The 17279-nt window shown below is 39.6% G+C and overlaps 1 protein-coding gene across 3 annotated transcripts in view; it reads left to right on the top strand.

Moving 5' to 3' along the window:
* The window catches only part of cdh4 (cadherin 4, type 1, R-cadherin (retinal)), a 240945-nt gene that overhangs the window by 90339 nt on the left and 133327 nt on the right, over positions 1 to 17279 (top strand). For 2 of the 3 annotated variants that reach the window (XM_041981127.1, XM_041981126.1), the window contains exon 3: positions 12487 to 12510. The exons of the other annotated variant lie outside the window; for it this stretch is intronic. In XM_041981127.1, the coding sequence (XP_041837061.1) occupies positions 12487 to 12510 (24 nt within the window). The remainder of the gene's footprint in view (positions 1 to 12486; positions 12511 to 17279) is intronic. 3 annotated transcript variants of the gene reach the window in all.

Here is a 17279-nt window from a genome sequence, read left to right as displayed (position 1 = left end):
TGAGCAGTCTGTTCTGACAGAGTGCAAAGAGGAAACTGCATCAGGAGACCTTGGTTCAGACATGATGTTTAATGTACCACTTTTCACATATGCAGCCATGGAGGCATGTATTCACACATGTCACTCGCTATCCCTAAATTTACTCTGGATTGCCAGATGATTGCTTACACACGCATAAGCATCAATGCACACACTCAACAGAATGCAAATCACAAGAGATACAGCACACACACACACACACACCCATGCACACACACTGTGCCTACAGAGATACAAGGCGACTGCAGGAGAGCACTTGGTTGCTTAAAACCCCCAAAGCACATGTCAGCTCCTCCCTCCATGCCACATTGGAGATCTGCATTTTAACTAAACATCTGGCTGTGTCAGCACCAGTTCATCACAGCAGGGACACCCCACCCCACCCCCCTCCCATTCCTCCTTGTACCTCAGTGGCTGCCTCTTCATGTTGGAAGGATGCAATCTGAGAAATCTAGACTTTGTGATTCACGGGGCTTCCATGTTCATGAGTGAGCGTTGCTCATGCATATTCATTTGGATTTAAATCATCATGCTGGCTTTAGCTTGACAAACATGTACAGTTTGGATGTTGAAAATAAATGTGGTGTGCACCCACATACCCTAAATGTCCTTACACATGAGATATTTACAGGCTGATGTGAAATTACCCACCAGGATCCAGCAATTAATCAGTTGCTACCTACAATACATTAACATAAAGGTTGAGTCACCCCATTAAATGTGTAATCCTCCAGGGAAAGTGGTTTATTGTAAGCTGAGAGGCAGCACCGATAGCTTGATACAAGCTGGATCAGTTGGACATCTAGGGTCTCTTAGCAGTCTGCACAGCAGAAGGATTGGTTTTCGGTTGGCTTGGAAAGTTGTTGCATCATGTTCTGACCCTTGGAAAGAAATTAAAAAAACATAAACTGAGTCTTTGCAGCATTTTATGGTTAAAGAGGTCGTACTGTGCTTTTGTGCAAGTTCAAAATTATTATTTCGGATGTGTGTTAGAATAAACTTACATGCTTAATTGCTGCAGAACCTCGTCACCTTGTTTAAATGCTCTATTTTAGCTCTTTAACATTTCAATCCCACACAGAATGTTCACATATGAGTCAAACAAAAGTCCACTCATTCCTATGAAAGTTAATGTAATCAGTGGAAAATGTGATAATAAAGCAGCAATCCCGCATGCATGCAGTGCATACTGAAGTACTAGCAAGTGGGCTAACAAGCAACTAGCTTAAACTAATTACTCGGTTTTATAGACAATTGGCTGTATTTAGCCAAAATGGCTGATAAAATAAAAGGAAGCTGTGCAGTGATGCAAAAGTGCTTACACAGAAAAAGAGTATTAGGAAGACCAGCCTCTTATAACCTTTTACTGTTTGTATTAAAAGTGCCACTCTGGGGTATCACTCAACTGGTTAAGGGGTTTATTTATTTATTATTTTATTTATTTATTATTATAGCATTTTTCTAGTCACACATTGACCACTCAAAGTGCTTTTACACTACTTGTCACATTCACAGCGCTGCCATTGTTAGGTACTAAGTGCTTTTTATCGCTTGTAATTATACCCCAATAGACAATCATGAGACAACGTTGGGTTCAGTGTCTTGGCCAAGGACACTTCAGCATGTAGTCAGGTGGAATCAATCCACAGACTTTCCAGTTGGCTGACTGCTCTTCCTGCTGAGCTACAGCTGCCACAAAATGTCATTTTTGAATGTGAAACAAAAGAAAGCAATGCCGTTTTACTAGAGAATAACCCACCACTGACCATGGTAACGCTCACTGCTTGGGTGAATAAGTTGTATTGGCTTGTTGTCAGGATATAAACAGGACCGACATTTAACCCATAGACTGTTGTGCCCTAGCACTCCAACAAGGTCCCTTGAACTACAAGTAGCACCTCAGTAAAAATAACAACAAAAAACGGCCTTCAGAAACTATACTGTTTAGTATATTTACTTCTTTGAACTACATGTACATAGTCTTTTGCATTCTCCAAAGAAATGCTGCTAGAGTGCAGCTGTAGGTCAGGAAGTAGATCAGTCATCTGCCAAGGTAGAAGGTCGGTGGGTTTGATTTCCAGCTTTCTTAGACCACATACTAAAGTGTCCTTGGGAAAGCTGCATTGCTTTTCATGCATTCATAGGTGTGTAAAAATGATAAAAAATAAAAGGACAGCAAGACTTTTTGAAGTGTTTTATGTTCGTGAGAATGTGTCTGAAGGGACAAAGACTAGGTCTGGATTAAAAAATTCAAATTAAATAAATACAATATCGATTCATAAAATTTGGAGATCGATTTTTTTAAAATGTCCTTATTTCCCGTAATGCGACCCTACTCTCCCATGACTTACCGAGGCTCTGCAAGATCTTAGCATATATACACACAACTGGTTTCCTGTGTTGCCTCCGTCCAAAATCATCTTCTCTTGCCAAGATCATGTCAAGTTCAGATGTTTTCATTCACCAGTGTGGATTACACCCATCTATAATGTCTTTTGCAGCGTATTACTCTCACATTAGCAACTAGCGCTACGACACTCATATTAGCAGCTAATGCTAATGGGCGCCATCACGTTCAACAACAGGAAGTGATGTCACCACACACGTAGTTTAAAATAAATCCAGTATGGTCATTTAAAGCCACATTTCCTCTAGAGCAGGTTTCACCTTTGTCCTTTTATCAAACAGAAAACAGTCTGAGGCTATTTATCTGGTTTAGTCTACATGACGACATGTCATAGCTGCTCTCTGTGTCCACGGCAGTGAGCACACACACACACACAGACACGCACACACACGGGTTTATCCTTAGAAGACAGAGTGCATGTGTTGGAAAACACGTCAACCAGCTGGAAATCAAAAATATGAGAGTTTTCTAGATTCTCTCAGGCAGGTGGAGATGGAAGCATGTTGCTCCAGTGAGGAGCAGATGGAGGATTTCTCCTGCTCCCGTGTTACGCCGATGGTCGTCATGGCAACACGCAAAGCTGATCAAGATGAATCGTCATTGAAGGAATTTCTGGGTCGTATTAAGGCTTTAAATGGATCCAGTATTCTTTGTTGGTTTTATTAACATCACACGTTATCTGAGATCTGAACTTTAAGAATATTTAGAGCGACTCCACTGAATGAAACACTTCATCAGGACATTTAAAAAGTTTATCTTTTTTCTTTTCCTGTGAGTTTTATTCATTCATTCATTCATTCATTCATTCATTTCCGGCTTTGAATCTGGGGAAACATTGTATTGTCATGGTACTAAACAAATGCTCATAGGTGTGTCAGATCGGATAATTACAGTAATCTGATTACTCCCAGATAACTGATTCTGATTGTCAAGTAAATGCACTCAGTGTTTTTTAAAAAAGAAAACAGTTATCTGAAATGTCTTTAATATTCAAGAAAAATAGGTGGTGTTACACAATTATGAATGAATCAATATCAAATCGAATTGGATTTAATTGAAATCAAATTGAAATACGCTGTTGTGAATCGAATCAAATAGATTCAGGGAATTAGGGGAAATTCTGGGAAATACCCAGTCCTAATAAAGACTTTTAGTGGTTAACAGTGGTAGAAAACCAGCATATACTGTATACAGTCACGGTTTATTCCAAGCAAGTGATTAGCTGATGTTTTTTATGTCTCCAAAGTGAAGGTATTCTTCTGCAGTATGATCCAGTAGAATACAGACATCAGATCTTTTGTTCTGTATACTGTTGCTATGTGACTCACATCAGTTAGCGACTCATGCTGAGTAGTGACAGTTAGTTTTCTGTGAAAACCCATCAAAATTCTCAATCTCTACGGAGCTTTTTCTTGAGTTATGAGTTTGAGTTTGATGTTGATTTGTTTAGACATGCTAGTTGTCACTGATGTGTGAATGTGTTCATGTTTTTCCAGGTTCAGATCTCATCCAGACTGGGTGCTTGTCTGTATCTTCTGCAGTGAGGTCAAAACACATCAAATCACAGGACTTTTCATCAATGCTTCCCCCAGTGCAGTCATGTTTAGATTGAGTGCACGCACGCAATGTTTATCTCTGAAGAAGAGGGTGTCTGCTGAAGTGCCCCTTTACTTCTGATTTAAAGTTTGAACAGAGTAGCATGCCTTCGTGATGATACTGGTAGCCTTGTGCTCATAGAAGGGGGGGCTGGATAATAAGGCATGCACATTTATTAAGAAGCAAAATCAGCCTTTCTGCCATTAAAAATGCCTTTACATTCTTCTCCGTTATGCATTTTGTTACCGGCTCATTAAAAAGAAATCTATTAAAGCAGCTACACAGAGAAGCTGTCTGGAAAAGCTTTTAAATTTTTTTATTCAGTGCCTGTTAAAGTTATTTCACAACACACATCGACAGAAATGTGAGAAATGAGCCCCTAAAGCACGCAATTAAATCTATACAACAGAAATACAGCTGGTGGTCAGCAAAGCTCCAAACCATGTTCCTGTTTGAATCACTAACCGTAGCACTCTGTTACTAACTGTCTCTGTCTGCAAACACTCTGTAAGTAATGCTGCACTGTCAACGTGTGGCTTCTTGCAGCCAAGGGCAATCCAAACTTATTGTGTGTTTGTGGAGGTGGTGTTCAGCAACTCACACCTTCAACACATTTGCTCAAAGTCAGCACTTCTTTTTTCAATTTTTAGTTTAATTTGTAGGCATTTGTCACATTTACGGCAGCAATGTTTTGCTATTCTTTTTTAAAGTTGACTGTACCGGGCGGCCCGGTTCTGTGTGGAGTTTTACGTTTTTCATCCTGCATGTGTGAGTTGTCTCTTGGTGCTCAGGTCTCCTCCCACAAAGACATGTTTGGATCAGGAAGTTCAGAGTTTCTGTGCATGGTTGTTAAACACGTTTTACAGATTGAAAAGAATCCACTGCAGTAGATTTCCTATCCCATAGTCATCTTTGGCTGCATGGACTGTGATAACGTTGGTTATTTTGGTCCACCACTTGCTTTTTTGTCCCCTTTGGCAAATGTTTCTACAAAATGACATTTGAGTCTTCAGCTTTTTCAGTTTTACCTGAGAATGTTCGAGAGTGCTGATCTTAGTTTCACATATTCTTAGTACTCCAAAAACACGGCAAGGCACGCTTATTTGTAGAAACATTAAAAGCATTACAGATGGTGCAAAGAAAGCATTACAAAGTAGGAAAATGCAGCAACACAGAGTAAAAACCACAAAAAAAATCATAATAAAATGATCAATTAAAATAATAAAAGCAAGACAAGCTAAAAAATTACTGCAAATTTCATGCACTGGCGCTTTTTAACCTGGATTTAAAAGGCAGTTTGTTCCACATGTTTGCAGCATAACAGCCAAATGCTGCTTTTTAGTCTGGACTCTGGTCTGGAATCTGGTCTGGACTCTGGTCTGGACTCTGGTCTGGACTCTGGTCTGGACTAGCTGACCTGACTTTTTGGATCTGAAAGCTCTTCTAGGCAAAGCATGTTTGCAGCAAACTGCTCATGTTGCCACCTCCAGTAACAATTTTAGCTAAAAGTTTTTGCATTAGTAGCTTGGTCTGACGTCTGACTTTTCAAAAACACGTATACAACTGACCCAAATAAAACTCCACAGAGAAAGAATTTAACTCTCAAAACATTACTAACAATTATTTGAGTCTGGTCACTGCACATGAAGAGACTCCGTAAGTGTTTTGGGAACTCATTTGACTCATAGTTAACAATCAAGGATCTGCACATGCTAACCTCCGTTAATAATCACATACTTTCAGTAGAACTAGTTGAAAACTGACCAATAATCATAAACAGAGAAATTTGTTTATTCTGGAAAATGTTCTCATTATTTTGTGAAGTAATGTTGAGAGAAGAATCAGAAGTGAGTAGAAACACAGACTAACCTTCTCAGCCACCTGTCTGGAGTCGAGATACTGGTCATTAGTGGGTGTCAGAATCTGCAGGCTGAAGTCTCAAGGTTGAATTGCATGCTGGAAGCAGCGAATGCAGCATAATTATACACATCTTAGTCTACAATGAAACTTCTGTGGTCATACTTTATGTGAATATATAACTGGGTTTTCCACGGGAGTCCTATTATCACGAAACGTTGATGCTCCACGTCGCTGTGCCTCCATTCAGTCACTTCAGTACAACAATTAATCAAAATAAACATACAATGCTTGACAATAAGGCTTTTATATTCTGCACTAATCAGACAACTCATTAGGCAGTAATGAGGCGTCGCTGCCTGCTCTTGTCGTGTTTGGGGGGACTTTGGCACATGGGGAGAAGTGTTAGTGAGAGAAAGTGTGTGTGTTAGCACACGGCTACACTTACAATAGGCACCTACATATACACACACACTCTCACACACACACACACATAAGCCAGCACTCCTGTAGTCCCACTCCAATTATGGCAGCATTTCACCCGGGAAGAAGCCCACTTACCCAGCATTCACTTTATGAATAATTGATTGTTTGTGCCAGTGTTATATTTGTAAATACACGTTTGCTCTCTGATTAATAGTTTTCTAGACATACTCATTTGTTCAATTTGATTACAGTCTTAAATGTATTATTTATTAGCCAAAATTGCTCTCTGGTTGTTAGTCATCATGAGGGCAACAAGAAGATTTGGAATAATGATGCATCTGCATGCAAACTGGTGCGCTCGCATCAATCCACACTGGTTTCCGTGGCAGCGTGTGTGTGATATAGCAAGTTGTTGAGGGTTTTTCTCTGTGTGTTTGCATGCTCTTAAGATATAAAGATCCATTTTTCAAAAATTAAGAAGTCAGTAAGCAACATATTTATTCTGTGTGGACCAATATGATTTAACAATTAAGCAGAACAGATTTTTTTCTGGACAAGTACAGAAAGAGTTTATCAGGGAATGCAGTAAATTGATTTTTTTGTAAATCTTTAAACTGTTTCTTTCATGTCATTGATGAAGAAAATGAGTAACTGTGACCTTCTGGTTTTAATATGTGGGAGTCAGCTCTGCATCATCACTTGCTTTGACTAATTCTTTTCACTACAGCAGACTCCTCTTTTGTGAAGCAGGTCAGATGTGTTTGATTCAATGAAGGAAGCAGAATAAGTGTGATCCAGACAAAGATGCAGGATAAAAAAAATCTGAATTTATTCACTGGTTTGCAAATATGATTCAGTCAGTGATGGGCCACACATCTGCTGTGGCGCTGCAGCAAAACACCTAAGCACTTCACCTGAAATAACAAGCGGCAAAAAGAAAAGAAAAAAAAAGTTCCCACAAACGCTTTGAGCTTTAATTCACCTCAGTGTGGGAGTCCTTTGTTTTCCGCTTTTTGCCTTCAGGGAGGTGACTAGCTAAGTATCAGAGATGATGAAGAAAAACATTACAGATGGTGAAAATGACTGCAAGTCTTTGCATTCACATCACTTTACATTCCTCAGCATGTTCTGTGTTTTTGTTCCTGCAGGCATGTGCGTCGCTGTACCGTATATGGCACAAAAGGATGCTGGGAAGTGTTTTAATAAACAAATGTAGAGGATGAGAGCCACTTTTCACAGCAGACAGCATGACTAAATCTGCTTGGCTGTCCAGCAGCTGCATGTCTGCCTGGATCTCAGAACATTTTAATTGATGTAGTGCCTTGTGCACATCGCCCTGACTTTACTTTGCAGCATCTCCAGTGATCGCAGCATACTTTGGCTGGCTTGTATATCAGCTTTTATGGACATATTGATGTTTTTTTTTTCTAAAGAGACCACAAATATGATGCTTCTGCTTGTACTGATGTTGTATGATATGGTGTTAGATAACTTATAAAGCTGCTCCCATTTTTTTATCTCTTCTCTCTCATTCATCACACCTCTGCTGCCACACTGCCTCTGTAAGCAAAACTAGTTACTGGAGATCTGCTCAAAACCTTTGTTGTGTTACCAGTTTAACAATTTTATTTTATTTATTTCTTTAAATGAACAAATTTAGCAATTTTAGGGACAAATTCCCCGTATGGCTGTAAGCGGTCCATTTAGATCGACGCTGACTGTTTATATTACATGTAAGTTTGCTGTAACTGAATTCAAAGCACAGTTCTGATGTGGTTTCACAAGAAGCCACTGAGTTAAGTCACAGACTTGTTCTGTTGTCTGAGCTTTTTGGGAAATTAAAATACAGCAAATGAAGAGAGCAGGACAGAAGCAAACTGATGTTACTGGCTGAAAACCAGCAATATGTTTAATCTAATAGAAATAAGACAGCAATAAAGATTTGAACACAACACTGAGATACACTCACTTTATCAGCTTAACTTGTTAAACTGATTAACACAAATATCTGATCAGCCAATCACATGGCAGCATCTAGTAATGTAGACATGGTGAAGACGACCTGCTGAAGTTCAAACTGAGCATCAGAATGAGGAAGAAAGGGGATTTAAGAGACTTTGAACGTGGCATGGTTGTTGGTCTGAGTATTTACTGGGAAGCAGAAGACACACCGGGTGCCTCCTGCCAGCTAAGAACAGGAAACTGAGGCTACAATTCACACACACTCACCAACACTGGACAATAGAAGATGGAGAAACGTTGCTGGTCTGATGAGTCTCCATTTCAGCTCCACATTCAGATGCTCGGCTCAGAATCTGCTGGAAACATCATGAAAACATGGATCCATCCTGCCTTGGATCAACGCTTCAGGCTGCTGCTGGTGTCATGGTGGGGGGAGATTTTCTTGGTCCACTTTGGGCCCCTTAGTACCAACGTGGCCTGGTTTAACCAGCACAGCCTACCTGAGTATTGTTGCTGACCATGTCTGTCCCTTTATGACCACAGTGGAGCATCTTCTGATGCTACTTCCAGCAGGATAATGCACCATGTCACAAAGCTCAGATCATCTCCACCTGCTTTCTAGAACATGACGATGAGTTCACTGGACTCCAACGGCCTCCACAGCCACCAGATCTCAGTCCAGTAGAGCAGCTTTGGGATGTGGTGGAACGGGAGATTCTCATCATGGATGCAGCCGACAAACCTGCAGCAACTGTGTGATGCTGTCATGTCAATATGGAGAAAACCTCTGAGGAAGGTTTCCACCACCTGCTTCCATCCATCACAGCAAGAATGAATGCAATTCTGATGGTAACAGGGGGTCCAACAACCTGATACTAGAAGGTTGACCTAATAAAGTGACCAGTGAGTGTATACCTCATGTATGACCCTTAAAACCAAAGCGTTCTCCTGACACAGTGTAAAAGAGCCACAAAACGTTGCAGTTTTACAATAAAAACTGAAAAATGGTCCATTTTGTACGCTTTCCTGACTCCGACACGGCGTAAGTTTCTATTTTTCATTTTGTCTGCGTGTTTTGTCTCCACTAATCTTCTCAGTGCCCGACAGAAAACAAGAGCCTTTGGATGTTTTACCATCTCATCATTTACAAGCATCAGCTGTGACGGTTCTGTGATTTGGTGAAGCAGACTTCCTCACCGAGACTGGTCTGTTTAAAATAAACACATTCTTTTTTAGTTGCGGTCGGTGGCTGTTCGTCCCTATTTCAGTAAGTTTGGCACAATTATACCGTTGCTGAATGTTTTACCTGTTGCTAATAGTTTTTGGGCAGCTGTAACTGGGAGAGGATGAGTATGTGCATCAGGGACTGTACATGTGTGTGTGTGGATGCCAGTATGTGTTACTACTACACTCCTTGTGCATTCTAGGAGGGCAACCGAGGAGGGACGGAAAGAAAAGCAGCACTGCTCTGCACCATATGCCAAATATGAGCCTGCCTGCCAATTTGTGGGGAATACTGGCAAGTGCTTGCAAGGCTGAATTCTTGACAGAGGGAGATGAATAATTGAACATGTGCGAAGCAAAGTTCTGTTGGGATGGAGTGGAGTGGCTTTATACATGGTGAAAGGGAATAGAGACAGTCTGTCTGCTAGCAAAACTCTCATTTGGATAGCCTTGTGTTTGATTTTTTTTAGTTTTTTTTTCTGTAAACACGTCAAATTTGCAGAGATTTCAAGAAGAACTTTAATGGATTTATAAGAAAAATGCCGACTTCTACATGCATGTCACTGATCCTACGAGACAGAACCTCCACTGCACTGAAAGCTGAAAAGATAAATAAAACAATAAGGAATGTTATAGGGAATTCAATGAAACTTAATGCACAGAGGGAATTGAGTATGCATTTTATATTCAATACATCAATAATTAAATTGAGACTTTACATTCAGCATCCATTAATTTAGACAGCAGAACAAACTTACAGCATCTCACACTTCTGAGGAAGATCCCTTATTCCATATGTAGCCACGTCCTCTGTCGACTCCTTTCAAGTTACACATTATTACGAAATCTCAAGCAAAATGGGCCACATTTTACAGAGGCAGCCATCAAGCACAGCTGCATCCAACAGCCGGTTTAGCCTAAGTGGGATGAACTCATCATAGCAGGCTTCAAGAGGTGATTACACGTTGGATTCGAGGCATTTTCCCAAATGTCCCATATGTTTCATTTGGTGTCGTCATTAAGCAGAGTGTGCCATCTATCACCCTCCATCAGCCATTTGCTTTGAAGGTAGAGGAAGGTTTTACGAAGCACTCGTTTTATTTAACGCCAAGTCAAATGTGTTGGATTCATTTAAAAGGAAACAGAATGAGTGTGACCCAGACAAAGATGCAGCATACTGCTTAGAAATGTGAATTTTTTCCACCGTTTGCAAAGATGAGCCAATCAATCACATTTGCTGTGCATCACTGCTTAAATATACATCTGAAAAGATCAAAGGCCCAGCAACATTTGCAATAACTGTATCTTAAATGGATGTGTTTTGGCTTGAGGTTTCATCAAGGTCATTTTAAAAAAGGGTTTGGCATGAAACAGAGTAAAATTAGCAGCAACTGCCAGCCGAGCATCTAAAAAGGCACCAGGCTGTCAGTCAGGTTAGAGGAGTGTCCTTCAGAATCTGATATTTTTCCCTAAAACTGGAGGAAAAACATCTTTTTTGCACCTTAAAATACTTCCACCTGAAACAGCACCCAGCAACATTTAGAATAAAATTTCAAGCATATATTAAGCTCTAAATATATTATGGTATTAATATAATATAATATAATATAATATAATATAATATAATATAATATAATATAATATAACATAATATAATATAATATAATATAATATAATATAATATAATAAGTTATACGTTTACATTTTAGCCAACTTGACAGCTTTGTAAAATTAAAAGTTAGCAATCAATGCAAACATCAAGCTGCAGATCCTGCTTCTGATTTCATTTGTCTGCGACTGTTGCTCCTTATTCAGCCTCAACTGAAGGCGCTGACTCGGGGGACTGTGGCTGCCTAAACTCAGTGACAAATCCACCTGATATGGTTTAAAACTGTGTTTGCTTGTGGTCTTTGGGCCACGCCTGGATTTCACAACCCATGTCAAACCTGGCTTATGAGGTTTGGACTGCATCACATGCCATAACCCAAGTTAGGCCCAGCTCATGATCCTTTGGCCATGTTTGTCCCACATATCTCTTGCCAGTACCATGACTGGGCCATAAGTGCCAAAAGTAGGCCCAAATGTTTCTGCTAACTGGGACAAGAACTCCAAATCAAAACCACAAATGTCAATGTGCTGGAGGCAAATTTGGATTTCATCTAAACAAAAATATATTTATTTTTATTTATATTATATTTCTAAACAAAAGTATTTATGTGGCCAAAAACTGAGACACTAACTCTCTCAGTATTTGAGACTCACCATTATCATTGAGAGCCATTACAGAACTTCTCCATTATGCTAATGAGAAGTAATATTAAGGTATAAGTTTAATTTTTAGCCAACTTAGAATTAAAAGTTAGCAATCAATGCAAACATCAAGCTACGGGTCCTGCTTCTGATCCAGTCTCACCAGGACTGCTAGAGGACATGAGAAGGGCAGGAAACCAGGAGTAAAAACATGTCAAGAGCCTCCATGGCTGCTTCTGTCTGAATTAATACCTCTCACAGAGATGCACACACTGCAGGCTTGTGCAACTTGGATAAAAACAACCTGTGATTTTTTTTCCTGAGCTTCAGTGAAGGAACACAGAAACAATGCAGACGTTGCATCAAGTGTTTAAAGATAATGATGAATTCCACTGCTGGAGGCAACGACAAGGAGTATAAGGAAGAAAACAAAGCTTTTCTGGTTAAATGGTGCTGCCTTGATTAAAGACAGAGACAAATGCAGACAACAATGTAGTTGTGACAGCAAATTTTCTCCAATAGTAGCCTCATGTTGTGGGTATGTCACCATCCAGTTATTGCTTGTGACTTTCCATTAATCCCCAGAAATTGATCTGTTTTTTTTTCTTCTTGTTTAACTGATTATTGCAGTGCCACTTTCACTGAAATCTATTATGTTGTAATCATCATTGTTTCTCTCCTTTCCCCCACCCCCCTCCTCTCTCTCTCTCTCTCACCGGCGACAGACACCACCCTGTCCGGCGGACGTGGTAAGTACCGCAGACGCACACGCCTTTGAGTTAGAGCCATCTGCGCTTGGACTGTGCCAACAGCAGCATAGCGGCTGTTTGCATTTATGTGGAAGGAACCGTTCTCAGATGCTAGTCTCAGTGGGAGGGGGAGCAAGTCATAAACATCATTTGCATCAACAGGAAGCTGTTTTCCTCTCCATCACGTTGAATGTCACAGCAAATGTTGAAAATGAGGAGAAAACCATCAAGGCAATTATACAAGCAGCATCCACAGACCCGTGTGGCCAATCAGGATTTGAATTCAGCATATTTTGTCTGTGCGCCTTTTGCCTCGACCTACTTAGTCAATTTACCCCCTTTTGACTCCTGTAGCATTCAATAAGGAGCCAAGAGGGAGCATCTTCTTTACTTGATCTCTTTCCGCTTTAGTAGAACGCATCACCATGTAGTCTAAATAAAGGTAGATGGATTCATCCCCCTGTGGTCGTCTCTCATTATGTTTTGAATTTGACTCCTGTTTGCTGTGCCGTTATTAATGGCTTCCTTTGCTTGGTCAAACACTTGAATCCCTTTTTTATCCAGCTCGAAGAGAGCCCATCTGCAGTTCCTGCCTTTGTTTCTGTCTACACAGCATGGTAAAAAAAGAGAAGAAGTTGTAGTTTAAGTAAATAAATAAGCAAATAGATAAGAGCTGGGCTTGAATTACACCGGGGCTTTCACCACGACTTCACAAGTCATGTGTATGTGCATGCATATTAGTGCACGTAGTGCGGTCAAAATTATGGTTACTAACAAAAAACCTCTGTTTCTGAATGCAGCTTGTTTGATCAGAAACAGGGATAAAAAGTTCTTTTAACAACCACAAAATGAGGCGTATCAGGTGGTCGTTGTTTGGAAGCTCACAGCACACAACAAACAAACAATGCTGATGTAAACACACATCGCCTCTGCTTTCCAGGGGAAGCAGAGCTCCTCTCAGCTCCCCATAATCTGAACCATCCACACGTCACATGTACTGCCTGGCTAGAAGAAGTTTTAAAAGTGTTTGATCACAGCGAAATTTAAGCCAATCCATGAGTAAGAATGATGTCTCATCAGATCACATGATCTTTTCCCATCCTTCCCAAGTCTAATTTTTATGCTCTGAAGCAAATTGAAGTCTTTCTTCACCATCTAACCTCACTGATAAGAGGTTTTTCTTAAACCTACCACTGTTTGGTCCCAATATCTTCATTTTCATTACATGCTGGCATGAAAATGCTCTTGTTTTAATTATTTAACACATCACTGACTTATAATTTTGTTTTCTTTTTATTTGATTCCTGCAGAGTTTGTTGTTTCCCTGCACCAACACACCTGACTGAAATGATTTAAGAAGTTGAGAAGAAGCAGTTGGATTCATTTGAATCCGGTTTGTTGGAGCAGGAAACAACAAACACCTGCAGGATAGCGGTTTCACGGAGGTCTGATCATGATCATTCTAAACCTGATTTCTTCCTGGAAGATGGCAGTTCACCATGATCTTTCCAGGTTTTAATAATTTGTGAGATGGTTCTGGACCTAATTTAGTAGTTTTAACATCATTAGTTGTTTTGTTTGCTTGACGCAGACCAGTAAATTTATTCTTTCTTACCACCACAAACATCTTCAAACATCCCCCGGGACACTGAAAGCAGCTTTTTCCCCAGCACGGTACCCGGGTCAGATTAATTCTAGTGATGGAAAGTTGGGTTCTTTTCAAAGACTCGGCTCTTTCGGCATGGCTCCCGTAGAAGAGTCGGCTTTCTTTGCTCCCAAATAGCTCTTCATTTAGTATCACTCACTGCTTCTATTATAGTCTAATTTAACAATTAAAAGTGGTTTGTTTTTGTTGGTAAGCAGCTTTATATTACTTTTTGGTCATTAGAGCTTTATTTTTGTGCATTTTTTTCATTAGCTACGTTTCATATTTTAATCAAATCTTTAAGCAAATAACTGAACACAGAACCACAGCAAGTAAATGTACCTGTATCTGTAAATGTATCTGTACCTGCTCTGTGCCACTACAATGCCTGTCTTCTTAGAGGCTCCTCCTTCTTTACGTAGTGCCTTGATCCTCGTCTTTCCTCATATGGAACTATCTGCATGGTGTGCCGTCAGAATAAAGTCCTGCCTAGTGATGTGCATTACCACTGATTTTCTCTTTAATTCGATATTAATAAAATTCAAGCCAGTATCAGCGATACTGATACTTTCTACAAAATCTTAATGTGTTTGGAAAATCTCTTTCAAAGCAGCCTTCCTCCATCCCGCTCACATCAGGCGTTACATAGATGAAATGACTTTGTCTTCTTTTTGTTTTCTTGGTGACATGACCTAAAAAAAGGCTCTTCTGAAAGCCTGTAATTGGATAATTCAAACCCTGCATGTGTGTATTATTTAGGAGTGAGTTTTCTCAAATTGTTTTATTTTCCATACACACTCTCATCATATGTCCCCATCTCTGCCTCAGGTATTTGAGCTTTGTATGTGTGTCTGATAACCTCCATTTCTAGCAGAGGAGACAGTGATGTGCATCCAGTAGAAACTTGTGTGATCAATTTTTCATCGCCAAGCTAGGAACAGTGTGGCGTTTCTTTTCCATTCCAGCTAGACGGGAAGAAAAAGCAGGGGATAAGAAGCCACAAAAGGCAAAGATTTGTATTCCTCCTGAGAGTTACCCTTGATTTTGACCTCACCTGTGACTTTCTTAGCTGTCCTACCGCTCTCGGATTAAAACACACTCATGACATCTATTTTCTTCACCTACTGTCCTTTTCTGCACCTCTGAGGAGTCGCACGACAATCCACAATGAAAGGCAGAAAAAGATGGTTTGAGTAATGAATGGATTAAAAAGCAGATGAGAGAGTGAGAGGAGGGGGTGTTAGGACAAGGTCTGTGTGCCCTTGTTCCCTTTATGAAGTGCTGTCACCAGTAAGCAATTCACTAGATTGCTCATCATTCACCAGAACAGACATCATTCACACCATTCAGTTGTGGTTTTCAAATATGTGTTTTATTTATTTATTTACTTATTTTTAAAGAAAAACATTAATATATGTAATATGGTAAACCTGCAGTAAAAAATCAAACATACGTGAGCTCTTTTGTGCCTCTCTGTAGTTAACAAGCTCTCTCTGCTCGTTCAGGAGGGAAGGGGTTTGTTTGGAGGCATCTGATAGGGCTCCTCAACGTGAAGTGGCTGCTGCCGCATCCTCTCCCAGCTTAATTGGCTGTACCTGAAGCAGGAGGGCAAGGTGTAATTGCGATAAGGAAAAAACGCTGTGCTTGGCTGGTTTTAGTGCCCTTATCTATAATCTCTAGATTGATTATGTTTTTTCTGCCAACTGTGTAAATTATTCCGTCCTATCAGATTCACCGGGAACCTCCTTAACTCTATCTTGGCCAAAACACACTCCACTTGTGTTTGGCAATCATGTTTTAATATTGTCTTTAACTTTATTTCTTGCATTTTATCTATTTTATTTAGCATCTTCCTCCTGCTTTTATTTCATTAATTGTATTTTTTTTATTTTTATTTTTTATTTTTAATGCGCTTGTATTGCTCTCTGCACCCTGCTGTAATGTTTCATGTAAAGCACTTTGAATTGTCTTGTACATGAAATGTGCTATACAAATAAATTTGCCTTGCCTAGAATAGTGACTGGTTTTCAGATGAGTCCTGCTGGTTAAGTTTATCTTAATTTATATAAAATATTCATAATAGTCTAGTTTGGCATCTGTATTGTTATCAGTTTGTTAATAGGACTCTTTGTTTCTGCAAACAGAGCTTAACCTGTATTAGCTTTTCTGTGTGCTATCCGTGTTGCTAACACCAGCAGCAGTTAGTTTATTTCAACAGAAAACTTGACTATCAAATAGTGTGGCAGCTTTGGTGACACAGAGGCTTGTTGCTTTAACCTTTTTGGTTCCTGTGCTCATTAAACAAACATGATTAAAGCTGTTAGACCAGGTATATGCTTGCTTTTTAAAAGTAGAGAATAATGTTCATATACTTGCTTGTTACTGGACAATTCCACACCACAAGACCCAGACAGGACAGAGCCGCTAGACATTCAGGAAGTAAACAATGAACACATAAAGAAGATTATTATTTGGTTGAGAGCAGGAAAAGCAAGAGCTGCTACACTGCAGATGTTATTTGAGGCCACTAAACCAAGAACACTGGATATATGTACAAATTCTCCTTTATATCACCTAGCATCGTGCAGATGTGTAGCAGAAAGAGGTGTTCTAGTAGTGGGAGAAAGGCCGTGCTGCTGGTGGGCTGTACTGGACATGTTTGTCCTTAACGTTACGACAGTTATCATGATTTACTTTTTTTGAAAAAATAAATACATAGAAAAAGTCGCTCAGGTGGTTGGAAAAGGGACTCAGTACTAGTACATGACCATTTTAAAAGCAGTCATCAATTTTAGTCCTCCTTTGTGACCCATCTATGTTTTTGTGCTGGGTTTAAACATTGGTGCTGAAGTTCTAGATTAAGATTCATTAATCACATTTTATTAAGGCAATATTACAGGATCTACCAAGAATCATTTTATTCTGTATTATCTATAAGGAACAACTATGCTCATAAAAATCCCAAAGAATTTAAATATTCTACTAATACACTTATTGATTTAGCTGTGATACAGAGCACTAAAATAAAAGTATTAAGTTCATAAACATGCCTGAATATGTTTGACTTCAGGAATATACTCTATTTTAAATTCTTTTATTGACAACCAGCACAAAAAGTAAAATG

This window comes from Melanotaenia boesemani, chromosome 3 (genome assembly GCF_017639745.1).
Source record: "Melanotaenia boesemani isolate fMelBoe1 chromosome 3, fMelBoe1.pri, whole genome shotgun sequence".
Lineage (NCBI taxonomy): Eukaryota > Metazoa > Chordata > Actinopteri > Atheriniformes > Melanotaeniidae > Melanotaenia > Melanotaenia boesemani.
The sequence above is the reverse complement of the archived record's forward strand: the minus strand, read 5'-3'. Positions and strand labels throughout refer to the sequence as shown.